We start from the raw sequence: 13054 nt of genomic DNA, 5'->3' as shown, positions 1-13054 counted from the left end.
AAGAGAGAAGTGTCCCGGAGGAGGTCCTCAACTTGTTTTTGTACATCTCCCCCCCCCCCTTTTTTTTAACTATTCCCTCTTTTTCTTTTTTTGACTGCACTGGGCCTTCGTTGCTGTACATGGACTTTCTCTAGTTGTCGTGCATGGGCTCAGTAGTGGCAGTGCTAAGGCTTCTCATTGCAGTGGCTTTTCTCAGAGCACAGGCTCTAAGTGTGCTTCGGTAGCTGTGGCATGTGGGCCCAATAGTTGCCGTGCACAGGCTCAGCTGCTCCACAGCACGTGGAATCTTACCAGACCCATATCCCCTGCATTAGGCAGGTGGTTTCTTAACCACTGGACCATCAGGGAAGTCCCCTTCTGACTTGTGAAAAGCTTTCTCACCCTTCCAGTGAGGAGAAGAGCTAGACACCAGTTATTCTCAGCCCTCTGGCCAGCCGCTGGGCAGTGATGCCTAGCCACCCTTCTCCCTCAAGGGACCGTGCTCATCCCTCAGAGCCCCAGATCCTTCTCTTCACACTTCAGAGAGCTTCCACGAGTGAGGGGGTGGCCAGAATGGCAGTGAGAGTCTCTGTGTCTTAGGGAAGGTCATTGCCAACCAGACAGTGGACTATGAGGAAGTGCACTGGCTCAACTTCACCGTGAGGGCCTCAGACAACGGGTCCCCACCCCGGGCAGCTGAGATCCCTGTCTACCTGGAGATTGTGGACATCAATGACAACAACCCCATCTTTGACCAGCTCTCCTACCAGGTGGGTGGCCAGGCCAACACACTAGGTCTGGGACCCCTGCCCATTCCTCGGGACCTTTGGGCATCTTCCAGTCCCACCCTGCCAGCCTTCAAGTCCCGTGGGAATGACCGTCCATGAGTAGCTTGATGCTGTGCGTTGTCTGCATCGGTGAGTTTCTTCAGCAAGGGCAGAGACTCTAGACTGACCACGGCCCATGCTTTCTCTCTGCCCACTGGGCTCCAGGAAGCTGTCTTTGAGGATGTTCCTGTGGGCACAGTCATCCTGACGGTCACTGCTACTGACGCTGACTCAGGCAACTTCGCCCTCATTGAGTATAGCCTTGTGGATGGTGAGGGCAAGTTTGCCATCAGCCCCACCACAGTAAGTGGGCAGTGGAGGGCCTGGGTTTGGAGAATGGGAAGTGGGAGGGGCCCAGGGTCACAGGCTGAGAAGCTACCAAAAATATTGCAGTCATCCCATTTCTGGGTCCTGCCCCCTGGACATCTGTAGCCTCAGAAGTCTTCCAGCCATGTTGGCAAGCGCTGTTCTGAGTCCCAGACATCCTTAGACCACGGCCTTTCTGTCCCAGCAGACCCGGAAGGAAGTGGCCAGTCTTTTGGAAGTTGCCCTTTGTGGGACAGAATCTGAGATGTGTCTCCACCAGACTAGAAGACTTGATTCAAGTCCATGAGACTGCTTTTTGAAAATGCCCAAGAGAGGCATAGGAAGCTCTGCAGAAAGTGGGCACAGTAGCTGAGCACCTACTGTATACATGGCCCTATTCTCAGTGCTGAGAGAGGGAAGAAGTGCCCACCACACAGCCCTCATGTTCCCATGAGTTTCAGACTTGTGGGGATGCAGATTTTGAATGTCAGCAAATTGGTTCAAAGTTGCTGTTTCAGTACAAGGAGAGAGGGAGAGAGCCCTGTGGCCTGGGGCTGGCTGGCCAGGCAGCACCTTCCCGACTTGTGAGGCTGAAGTTGGACTTTCCCTCCTGCTGCCTGCCCATATCCCCCTGCACTCTGCCCTTTCAGCAGGGTTTCTCTCCTTCCTCTTGGTGTGAACAATAAGACATACTCCCAGCCTGGCACTGTGACTGTGAATACTTGTGGGGCACTACTAGGTACCTGGCCAGGTAATGAGCTCCAGCCTGGGCTGTTTATCCCATCTCCAGGTAGACTCTGGAGTAGTGAAGGCAAGAAGCGCCACTAGAATGAGAGCTCCACGGGGCCAGGGCTTTTGTCTCTTCAGTGCTGTATCTCCAGGGCCCAGACCAGTGTTGGCACTTAGCAGATGCTCAGTAAATATCTGCCGAACTGATGAAGGGCCTGACTCCACCCTCCCCCTCCTAGGGTGACATCTATGTGCTGTCCTCACTGGACCGGGAGAAGAAGGACCACTATATCCTGACTGCTTTGGCCAAAGACAACCCTGGGGACGTAGCCAGCAACCGTCGAGAAAATTCGGTGCAGGTGAGGGACCTTGGTGTGGACACTAAGGACTGTGGTTGTGGAGGCAGCAGGCAAAGCCTTTACAGGATGGGTGCTGCAGGGCAAGAGCAGGGCCACTTTGACCCCTGAGAGCTGTGGTGGCAAGAGGGAGAAGCAAGAGCTTAGCCGGGGTTCACAATGGCTGTGGCTTAGGGAGACGGGGGCTTTGTAGGAGAATCTTCTTGTGTCAAAGCCCTATTAAGGCAGCTAAACATACATGTAAGTAAGAGTTAGTTGCTCAGTCATTTCCAACTCTGTGATCCCATGGACTATAGCCTGCCAGGCTCCTCTATCCATGGGATTCTCCAGGCAAGAATACTGGAGTGGGTTGCCATTTCCTCCTCTAGGGGATCTTCCTGACCCAGGGATCAAACCCGGGTCTCCTGCATTGCAGGCAAATTCTTTACCGTCTGAGCCATCAGGGAAGCCCAAACATACCTGGGTGTAAACCAGATAAAGCCTGGGGCTCCACATGGCCCACTGGTTCCATGGTGTCCCATTGAAAGAAACACAGTCCAGTGACCAAACATAATCATAAAGCATTTATCTTTATTTATGTATCAGAGAACATTAATGAAGGCTTGAATTCACAATCCCATTCCCAGTCCAGGTCTAGCGTCCACACAGTTGCTCTGGGGAGGCCAGCATCCCACCTTCGCTCTGTCCCCATTTCTATCCAAAGTCCTTCTCCTCAAGACTCTGCTTTCTTTTCTTTTTCTCTGTTCTTTCTGGCCTTTCCAGTCCTGTCTTTCTGTATTCAGTTCTTCCACTTCTCAATAGTAACCTAACCATCCAAAGAAAAGTCTCCTGAAGGGTAAGGAGGTAAGAAGCTGGGTTGGCAAAGAAAAATTCTCCTTAGCAGGTAGGGGGCGGGGCTGGGAGCATCCACACATCCCATCATTCTCTCCTGTCACATAGGCAGGTGCTGTGGTGGGGAGAACACAGTATTTGTAGTCAAGAGTCTACACTAGCTGAGCACACTGCACGTAACCTCTCTGAGCCTCTGCTGTCAGCAATGCAGGGAAAGCGGGGCAGGGACAGCCATGGGGAGGCCTCCCTCCCAGAGGGGTGCTGAGTCAAGGAGACGGGAGGTAGAAAAGTGCTTTGTGCACTGAAAGAGGTTCTTGGTGTCAAGGCTGTGAAGGGCTCTGATACAGGTACAGTCAGGCAGGGCCACAGCAGCCAGGGGGGGAAAAAAAGGCCTCCTGGTGTAGCCAGAGGACCTGCCCTGGGCTGTGGGGTCAGCAGGCAGATCCAAGTCAGACACAAACACCAGTCAAGAGGGGCCCTCAGGGGTATAGGCGTCATAGTCCCACATTAAGGTCCAGAGATCAGAGTCAGATGTATGGGGCCACGTGGGAAGGGACAAAGGACAGAGTAGAAGGTGGGTGGGGAGGGGTCCCTGCTGCAGGACCCAGACACCAGACTAACTGTTAACCACAGTGCTAGCTGCTGAGCATTTCCCCAGGCCAGGCACTACACATGCACCATCACAGACGAGCCTCACAAGCCCTGAGAGGTAAGATCTTCTTGTCCCCAACGTACACGTAAGAAAACCAAGGCTCAAGGGGTTAGGCTTCCCTGGTGGCTCAGAGGGTAAAGCATCTGACTACAATGCAGGAGACCTAGGTTCAATCCCTGGGTGGGGAAGATCCCCTGGAGAAGGAAATGGCAACCCACTCCAGTACTCTTGCCTGGAAAACCCCATGGACGGAGAAGCCTGGTAGGCTACAGTCCGTGGGGTCGCAAAGAGTCGGACACAAGTGAGAGACTTCACTGTGTCACTTTGTCAAGGGGTTAAGGAATATTTTGAGGTCAGACTAAACAGTGGGCACTGTCCACCCCAGCTTACTCTTGTGTGACCGGGTCACCTGAAGCAGCCCCCACTACGCTCCTGACCTTTGACCACAACCCCCTCCAGGTGGTGATCCAGGTGCTGGATGTCAATGACTGCCGGCCACAGTTCTCCAAGCTCCAGTTCAGCACGAGCGTGTACGAGAATGAGCCGGCAGGCACCTCTGTCATCACCATGATGGCCACCGACCAGGATGAGGGCTCCAATGCAGAGTTGGCCTACTCACTTGAGGGCCCCGGCGTGGGTACGTAGCCTGCTCCCCTCTCCCAGGATGCCTCAGGGGCTGCAGCCTCAAGCCAGGCAGAAGGTACAGGGTGGAGGAGGGATGGGAAGGGTATCTCGGCAAGACCCATGCCCTGCTCTCCTACCCCACCTGCCAGAGGCCTTCCACGTGGACATGGACTCGGGCCTGGTGACCACAAAGCGGCCACTGCAGTCCTATGAGAGGTTCAACCTGACAGTAGTGGCCACAGATGGTGGGCAGCCCCCGCTCTGGGGCACCACGATGCTCCTGGTGGAGGTCATCGACGTCAATGACAACCGCCCCGTCTTTGTGCGCCCACCCAATGGCACTATCCTCCACATCAGAGAGGTACTGTTGTCCCCTGGGGCCTCCTGCCACCTGCACCCCCTTCCAGTATCCAGGCCACTTCGCCATCCTGCAGCCTGAGGCTGAAGGGGACCCCACCATGAAGGCAGGGAAACTGAGGCCAGAGTAGGAAACCAGCCAGCTCAGTGCCCCACAGGGCAGTACTGAACAGTGGCTAGTAAGAAGGGCTGTGCCAGCCAAAGCTCTTGGATCCACATCTGACTCTATCACTTACCAGCCAGATGACCTTGGGCAAGTGATTTCTCTGAGTCTTTTTTTTTTTTTTCGTCTGCAAAGTGGGACTAATAATAGTAGGTGTCCTATCTCTCACTCCTGAATGTCTGCCAAGGACAGTCTCCCCACAAGTCACTTCCCCCATACTTGTCTCAAAATAAACACGCAGCCCCTTCTGTCTGTCTGTTGTTCCTGCTGATACCAGTGTTGGAGACAGCCTGGGACCTGAGGATGAACATCAAAATAAGAAACAAGGGGAAGTGGCTGAGCTTCTGTTTCCAATTCTTCTTTCATGCCTTGTTCTCAAATGTCTTATAAAGACAGGGAAGGACTCCTTGACTCCTGCCCTTCCCCTCCTTCCTCTAAGCACCAAAGCCCAAAATGCTCCTTGATGGAATATTTGGGGTGTCTCCCACTTGTTCTTTGCTCCCCAAACGAAAATGAGCCAGTGGGCTCAGCATCTCTCCACATCTCAGAATGTCAGTGTTAAGTCCTTGCTGTCACTCTGTCTCATTTGAGGTTCCACATGATAAATTTCTCCCAGGGCTGAGCTCTAGGAAACACTATGCTTTTACCATGTGATTTGTTTTTTCACCTGTGTCTACTGCAGTGACACAGTGGCCCTCTTTTCTTTGTTCACTAGAGAGCTCAGAGTGGTCAGCCCACCTTGATTGATGTACATGTTAGTGAACACGCCTTCCCTCCCATCTCTCTGTTTCCATCTTCCTGCCAATCATTTTTTTCACTACCCTGATTTTTTTAACCCATTCACTCTTACTTAAGTTTATACATTCTTGTCCACTGCCTCAAATCTTCTTTACAGAATGAAGCGGGGTATAAATTAATAATAATCTAGTTCTTTGTAACTCCCCTGGTGGCTCAGACGGTAAAGAATCCACCTGCAATACAGGAGACCCCGGTTCGATCCCTGGATGCGGAAGATCCCCTGGAGAAGGAAATGGCAACCCACTCCAGTATTCTTGCCTGGAAAATCCCATGGACAGAGGGGCCTGGTGGGTACAGTTCATGGACTCACAAAGAGTCAGACACAACTGAGCAACTGAGCATAGTTCTTTTCCACATCAAAGGGCCCCTTTTACTAAGTTTTTTTTTTCCTTCAAGGGGTCCATATTTGAAAGATTCATGTCTCTTGAACAACCAGAATTTGTTAAGTTATTACCTCTGTCATCCCACTTTCAATCTATTAGATATAACTGCCAGTTGGAGTTTCTGATTGTCATGATTAATGAGATAAACAGTGAAATCATGCTGAGCTGATACTTTTTAAACTGAAAGCCAAAAACTTATTCTTTTTCTAGTGCCCTTGGCAACCTTTTCATGGGCCAATGTTGATGTCTATTAGGTTTTTTGATACCAGCTCAGACTTAAGGGACTTGGGAGCCTGAGGGTCAGAGAAGTGAAGTGGCATGTCCAGGTCACAGATGAATTAGTAACAGACTTGAACCCAACTGTCCAATCTCTAGCCACCAAATCACCCTACCTGCATGCCCTCCCCATTTTCAGGGACCCCATTGGATGGATGTGTTGTTTGGGGATACCTAGCACTCCTGTGATTGGGGTAGCAGACCCAGAAACAAAGGATGGGTCTGAGGGTCTTCTAAACCTCAGCCTGCAGTGGGATGGGAGGATGGGATAGTCCTGGAAGGGAGGTCAACCCAAGAGTCTGGAACATGATGGATCCCAGGCTGGACTGTCCGTGGGCAGTGGCCTTGGCACGGGGTAGGGTGAAGGAACATCCTAGCAGGTGCTCAGACTCCAGGAGAGTCCAACCAAGCAGATAGGCATTTCCTAGGAATGCTGAAAGGTGGCAAGGACGTTCTGCTCTGGGAGGAGAAAGAACAAGAGCTCCATCAGATCTGGGAGCTGGAATTCTCTCAGGATACCTCCTTCTGTACCCACTGCAGGAGATCCCACTGCGTTCCAACGTGTACGAGGTCTACGCCACGGACAAGGACGAGGGCCTCAACGGAGCCGTGCGCTACAGCTTCCTGAAGACGACTGGAAACCGGGACTGGGAGTACTTCACCATCGACCCAGTCAGCGGCCTCATCCAGACCGTGCAGCGCCTGGACCGGGAGAAGCAGGCAGTGTACAGCGTAAGGGGGCGTGGCCTGGCGCGAGGGGCGGGGCCCAGTGCTGGGGGCGGAGCCAGCCGAGAAAGAGACTTTCTTCTGGGCGCAGACCACGTCCCCACCTAGAATGTCTGCGAGGGTAGTGGCCTGTTCTCCGGGGATGCCTGCCTGGGGTCCTTCGTCCACTCTGACGGCACTTCTCCTCCCCCAGCTCATCCTGGTGGCCAGTGACTTGGGCCAGCCAGTGCCCTATGAGACTATGCAGCCGCTGCAGGTGGCTCTGGAGGACATCGACGACAATGAACCCCTTTTCGTGAGGCCACCAGTGAGCTTACCCCTCCCCCGCACCGGTCACACCACACACTCTGCACACTGTGCTGTAGACACACGTGGTTACATGTGGAAACTGCCCGGCCCTTGACAGAACAAATATTGTCTGAGCAGCTACTATGTCAATGCGCTACCCAGCAGTCAAAAGGCAGACAGAAATGCCTGACTCCTGGAGCTGACGTTCCCATGTCTGCATACACGCTCACAAAAGGAGCCTGAAAATCAATTCTGCTCTAGTGAGCTGGGGCTGCGACTCTTCATGTAGACTCATACTCTCTAACTCGGTGGTTTTCTCCTCTTTTGTGCACACAGGGTGTGATGTTTCCTGGAGACTGCATGTATATATGTGTGTGAGAGTGTGTATGTGTGCACATGCAAGCCCCCTCGTTCAAAATCCATCAGGTGCTAGGAGACCTCAGAGAATGTGCCCAGCCAGCCCTGCCCTCCTGGAGGAAGTCATGGGTGACACTCTCTGAGGGCAGAGCAGGGGTCTCTCCAGCCTAACCCTTGCTACCTTAAGGTTATAGCAGTTTCTCTAGGCCTGGGTAGGAAACTCCCTCAGCACTCAAAGGCACTGCCTAGTGCCCCCTGGCAGGAGCAGAGGCTCAGGCCTTCCCTTGGCCTCCCATGACCTCCCTCTCCCCCTGCAGAAAGGCAGCCCCCAGTACCAGTTGCTGACAGTGCCCGAGCACTCACCACGTGGCACCCCTGTGGGCAACGTGACAGGCGCTGTGGATGCAGACGAGGGCTCCAATGCCATCGTGTACTACTTCATCGCAGGTGGGGCCTGGCAGGGTGGTGCCTCCCTACCCTGGGGCTGGAGATGACCCACATGTGCCCCCTCCCGGCCCCTCATGCTGTGCCACGGTCCCTTTCAGCCGGCAACGAAGAGAAGAACTTCCAGCTGCAGCCTGACGGGCGTCTGCTGGTGCTGAGGGACCTGGACAGGGAGCGCAAAGCTGTCTTCTCCTTCATCATCAAGGCCTCAAGCAACCGCAGCTGGACACCTCCCCGCAGGCCCTCCTCAGCCCTTGACCTGGTCACTGACCTCACCCTGCAGGAAGTGCGTGTCGTGCTGGAGGACATCAACGATCAGCCACCACGCTTCACCAAGGCTGAGTACACTGCAGGTGCAGGGACCAGAGCCTGGGCCCAGGGTGTGGGGTGGCCTCTCCTCTGCTGCTTACTCTCATCTGCCTGTTCCTGCAGGAGTGGCCACTGACGCCAAAGTGGGCTCAGAGTTGATCCAGGTGCTGGCCCTGGACGCAGACATTGGCAACAACAGCCTTGTCTTCTATAGCATCCTGGCCATCCACTACTTCCAGGCCCTGGCCAATGACTCTGAGGACGTGGGCCAGGTCTTCACGATGGGTAGGGGCTCCAGCCACTTCATGGACTGTAGATCTGGATGAAATAGGGTTTATGGGGGTACCACAGCGTATAGGTGGCCAGTCAGCCACATCAGTCCTTCTATTCACCCATCCAACCATCCACCTATCCATCTCTGTATCTACCCATCCACTTTCTTTTCTTCTTCCCATCTCCTCCTCCATCCATCCATCCACCCATGCATCCATTCATTCATCTTCGTTCATTGGTCTGCCCATCCATCTTCCCATTCTCCTTTCCATATATCCTCCTATCTTTCCATTTGTGCACCTCACCGTCCCCTGTATCAGGCATTGTTCTAGGTAGGCACTGGGGAGCCAGAATTCAAAAAGCACATTTCAACCTAAAAGTATGCATGGTTGCTTGTTCATCTGCCTGTGTGGAGAGCTGAGCATCTCTGGGTTAGGTTCTAGAAGGTGTCCCAGTGGGTGTCCCAATCTTACCTCCAGCTCCAGCCCCTTCCCTGCACTTTGCTGCCCACAGCAATCAATTCAGGTTCTTTAGCCTGGCTTTCCAGGCTCATCAGCTCTTCCTTCTAATCCTGCTTTCTGGTTCCACAGCCCCTTTTATACCCATAAAGGCATGGCTCCCACTCAGGCTGAACTGCTCACCATTCCCTCAGCCTGCTTCACACCATCCTCCCCGGGCCTTGGATCCCTTTGTGTTCACTTCCTGGAACACCATCCTGACCGTCACCTCCGCCTTCAGAATGCTCCCCTTACCACCCTCTAAAGTCTACTTCATGTGCTGCCACCTCCAGCCACACTACCAGACAACCATCGCTTTGTCTTCTGAGTCCCCACTGCTCTTAAACTAATAAGCAGAGAGGCTCCATAGCTTGCTATAGGTCACAAAGCTACCAAGTGGCAGACCTTGAACCCAGATCTAAGTCTCTGAATCCAGTCTTTTAAGAGAAGACTGTGCCGTACCACCGCTGGTCATCTCTCTGCTATGGTTGTGAAATTCCAAGGCGCATGTGTTATGTGTGAGAAACAGACATGGGGGGCGGGGCTCAGAAGTGTTCCACAGCCTCCCAGCATGGGATGGCAGAGTCCAGCTTGTCATCCTTGGGTGAGTGCAGCCCAAGTTGTGTTTTTAGTATGCCACGTGTTTAAATAGAATTCTCTAGAGAAAGTGCACCAGCCGTGGGCTCTCCCTGCAGGGAGTGTGGATGGCATCCTGCGCACCTTCGACCTCTTCATGGCCTACAGCCCCGGTTACTTTGTGGTGGACATCATGGCCCAGGACCTGGCAGGCCACAATGACACGGCTGTCATTGGCATCTACATCCTGAGGGACGACCAGCGGGTCAAGATTGTGATTAATGAGATCCCCGACCGTGTGCGTGGCTTTGAGGAGGAGTTCATCCGCCTGCTCTCCAACATCACCGGTGCCATCGTCAACACCGATGACGTGCAGGTACCCTGAGGAACCCGCTCTGGGTCTAGGGGCAGTGGAGCAAGAAGATGGGCCAGGACACAGCAGTGCAGAGAGAGCAGGGGTGTATGAAAGGGATCAGTCATTTCTTAGCTGCCTGAGCATGGTCCTTCCAGGTCTGTGGGCCTCAGTTTCCTCCTCTATAAAATGGGGCTACTAATAGTGTCTGACAGTTCAGTAGTCAGTCCCTGGTGAGCATTCAGTAGTGCTGGGGTTTCAGCAGGGTAGGGCAGGAGGGGCTGCTAGAAGAGGCCTGCCCCTCCCATGCCTTGCTCCTGCCACACCTCCAATGATGCCCTTCTCACCTAGTTCCACGTGGACAAGAAGGGTCGGGTGAACTTCGCACAGACAGAGCTGCTCATCCACGTGGTGAACCGCGACACCAACCGCATCCTGGACGTGGACCGGTGGGTGTGCATCTGTGCTCAGCTGTCTGTCTGTCTGCCCCCACCCTGGAGTTGGGGAGCAGGGTAACACCATCACGCCTGCTGTATGGAAGGCTCTCACCCAGGGGTGGGCTGGGCAGGTAGAGTTGTATGAACAGAGATCCACGCCCTGAGCCTTACTCTTCCCATGTGTGAAATGGGAGTATTACAGCAATTGGGAGGATCAAAGAGGATCTTATGTGAAGGGATGGTGAACCTGTAAGATACAAGGTTATCCGAGCTGGTGGGCCTGAATCTCACAAGGCTTGGTGGGGGGTGAATTTGGGGGCAGACTGTCCTGAGTGGGACAAGCTCTTGAGGAATGGCTGAGGCCTCTGCCCCTCGCCCAGGGTGATCCAGATGATCGACGAAAACAAGGAGCAACTGAGGAATCTGTTCCGGAACTACAACGTCCTGGACGTGCAGCCCGCCATCTCCGTCCGCCTGCCCGATGACATGTCTGCCCTGCAGGTACCCCTGGTGACACCCACCCCCACAGTCCCCGTGCTGCCCTGGGTGCTCTCACCCACTCAGGCCTGGCCCTGCTCCCCTAGATGGCGATCATTGTCCTGGCCATTCTCCTCTTCCTGGCTGCCATGCTCTTCATCCTCATGAATTGGTACTACAGGACCGTGTGAGTGACCCCTACTGCCCTGCCCTGAGACAGGCTGACCAGCCCTGCTCTGCAGTCACGGGGGCAGGCAGGGCCATTAGGCCCTAAGGTGCCAGTCCAGCCCCAGCCTCCTTCACCAGCCCTTCTGCTTCTTTCTAGACACAAGAGGAAGCTCAAAGCCATCGTGGCTGGCTCTGCAGGTAAGAGAGGGCTGTGATGGAAGGGGAGGTGGGCGGGGCCCCTGAGGGCCCAGAGTGACCCCTAGGGTGTACCCCTCTCCCCCACACCCCAACCCTCCTCCTACAGGGAATCGTGGCTTCATTGACATCATGGACATGCCCAACACCAACAAGTACTCCTTCGATGGGTGAGTGGGGTCCCTGAACCCTGCCAGGTACACTTTAGGGAGACACACCCTGGACCAAGCTGGGGTAAAGTCCCTACTGTCTCTCAAGCCCTGAGGGCATCATGGACTGGCTGAAACCTGGGGTGTGGGTGCCCCCTGCTGGGCCAAACACCCCTCTCCCTCCACCCTGACTTGGACTCCCCAACCTGATTGGGCTGAAAGTTCCAGGGAAGCGTAGGTTTGGGGCACTAGGTGCAAAGGGAGGCCTCTGAACCAAAGCTGATCCAGATGGGGATGCTGTCCTGGTTCTTGGGGGATCCGTGAGGGGAGGATGCACCCACAGGTGCCACAGGCAAGGGGCCTGTTTCCTCAACCCCCAGTCCTGTGACTGCTATGGCCAAGGAAACAGTGGGGGCCCATTTCCCTCAAAAGCATCAAAAGTGTCCATCCACTTCAGCCTTCCTTTCTCAGCCTCCCCCCAACCCCACTCCATCTACAGGGCCAACCCTGTGTGGCTGGATCCTTTCTGCCGGAACTTGGAGCTGGCCGCCCAGGCTGAACACGAGGATGACCTGCCAGAGAACCTGAGTGAGATCGCTGACCTGTGGAACAGCCCCACCCGCACCCATGTGAGCCTGGGCCAGAGCGGGCGTGGACAGTCATGAAGGACATGTACGTGTGTGTACACATGTGCGTGCTGTCTACCTCTGCTCCAGCTAATGCCTCCTCTCCCCAGGGAACTTTCGGGCGTGAACCAGCAGCAGTCAAGCCTGATGATGACCGGTACCTGCGGGCTGCCCTCCAGGAGTACGATAACATTGCCAAGCTGGGCCAGATCATTCGGGAGGGGCCCATCAAGGTGAGCCTTCCTGGCAAGCTCCTGCACCCAGACCCCTGGCTGGGCTTGGACTTACTCCAGAGGATGCAGAGACGGGGGAGGGTCCTGGGAAACGGCTTCCTCCACCTCTAGGGCCTCAGCTAGACCTGCCCTCTGAGAGGCCAGAACAGTGGCCCTGGGTTGATGAGGAGCTGCTTCAGGCGAGTGGCCTCAAGGCCAGGACGCCAGCGACATAGGTCCGGCTGGCTGCTGTCAGCAGGCTCTGTCTCCACCCTCTACCCTAGGACCAGATGCCCAGAGTCACCTTCCATTACCCCCACCTGTTAAGGGAGTGAGTAAGGGGTGGGGCAGGAAGGGGAGGGCCTTGGTGGGGGTTAACCCTCTCCCTCCCCCAGGGCTCGCTGCTGAAGGTGGTCCTGGAGGATTACCTGCGGCTCAAAAAGCTCTTTGCACAGCGGATGGTGCAAAAAGCCTCCTCCTGCCACTCCTCCATCTCCGAGGTAGCGGGTGGGCCGGGAGCTGTGTGCTGTGCCCCAGCCCTGGGGGTGCTCTCTCCCTCTCTCGTTCATCCTCCTCGGAGTCTCTGAGATGCAGCCAGGACCCAAGACTGCACTGGGTGGGGGTCCAAGGAGTCAGACAGTTGGGTTCTGCTCTCTGGGCTCTGCAGTGGACTTTCCCAAGGATGGG

The 13054-nt window shown here is 54.8% G+C and overlaps 1 protein-coding gene across 1 annotated transcript in view; it reads left to right on the top strand.

Moving 5' to 3' along the window:
- Positions 1–13054, top strand: part of CDH23 (cadherin related 23) — a 434929-nt gene that overhangs the window by 420269 nt on the left and 1606 nt on the right. The window contains exons 49-67 of the mRNA XM_081567063.1: positions 580–749; positions 972–1109; positions 2081–2200; positions 4140–4317; positions 4454–4665; positions 6822–7013; positions 7201–7314; positions 7970–8099; positions 8198–8449; positions 8529–8690; positions 9871–10127; positions 10455–10552; positions 10921–11041; positions 11125–11204; positions 11343–11383; positions 11490–11550; positions 12029–12158; positions 12266–12388; positions 12763–12867. Of these exons, the coding sequence (XP_081423189.1) occupies positions 580–749; positions 972–1109; positions 2081–2200; positions 4140–4317; positions 4454–4665; positions 6822–7013; positions 7201–7314; positions 7970–8099; positions 8198–8449; positions 8529–8690; positions 9871–10127; positions 10455–10552; positions 10921–11041; positions 11125–11204; positions 11343–11383; positions 11490–11550; positions 12029–12158; positions 12266–12388; positions 12763–12867 (2684 nt within the window). The remainder of the gene's footprint in view (positions 1–579; positions 750–971; positions 1110–2080; positions 2201–4139; positions 4318–4453; positions 4666–6821; positions 7014–7200; positions 7315–7969; positions 8100–8197; positions 8450–8528; positions 8691–9870; positions 10128–10454; positions 10553–10920; positions 11042–11124; positions 11205–11342; positions 11384–11489; positions 11551–12028; positions 12159–12265; positions 12389–12762; positions 12868–13054) is intronic.

Source organism: Giraffa tippelskirchi, chromosome 2, assembly GCF_054371585.1.
Source record: "Giraffa tippelskirchi isolate mGirTip1 chromosome 2, T2T-mGirTip1v1.2.pri, whole genome shotgun sequence".
NCBI classification, from domain to species: Eukaryota; Metazoa; Chordata; class Mammalia; order Artiodactyla; family Giraffidae; genus Giraffa; species Giraffa tippelskirchi.
The sequence above is the reverse complement of the archived record's forward strand: the minus strand, read 5'-3'. Positions and strand labels throughout refer to the sequence as shown.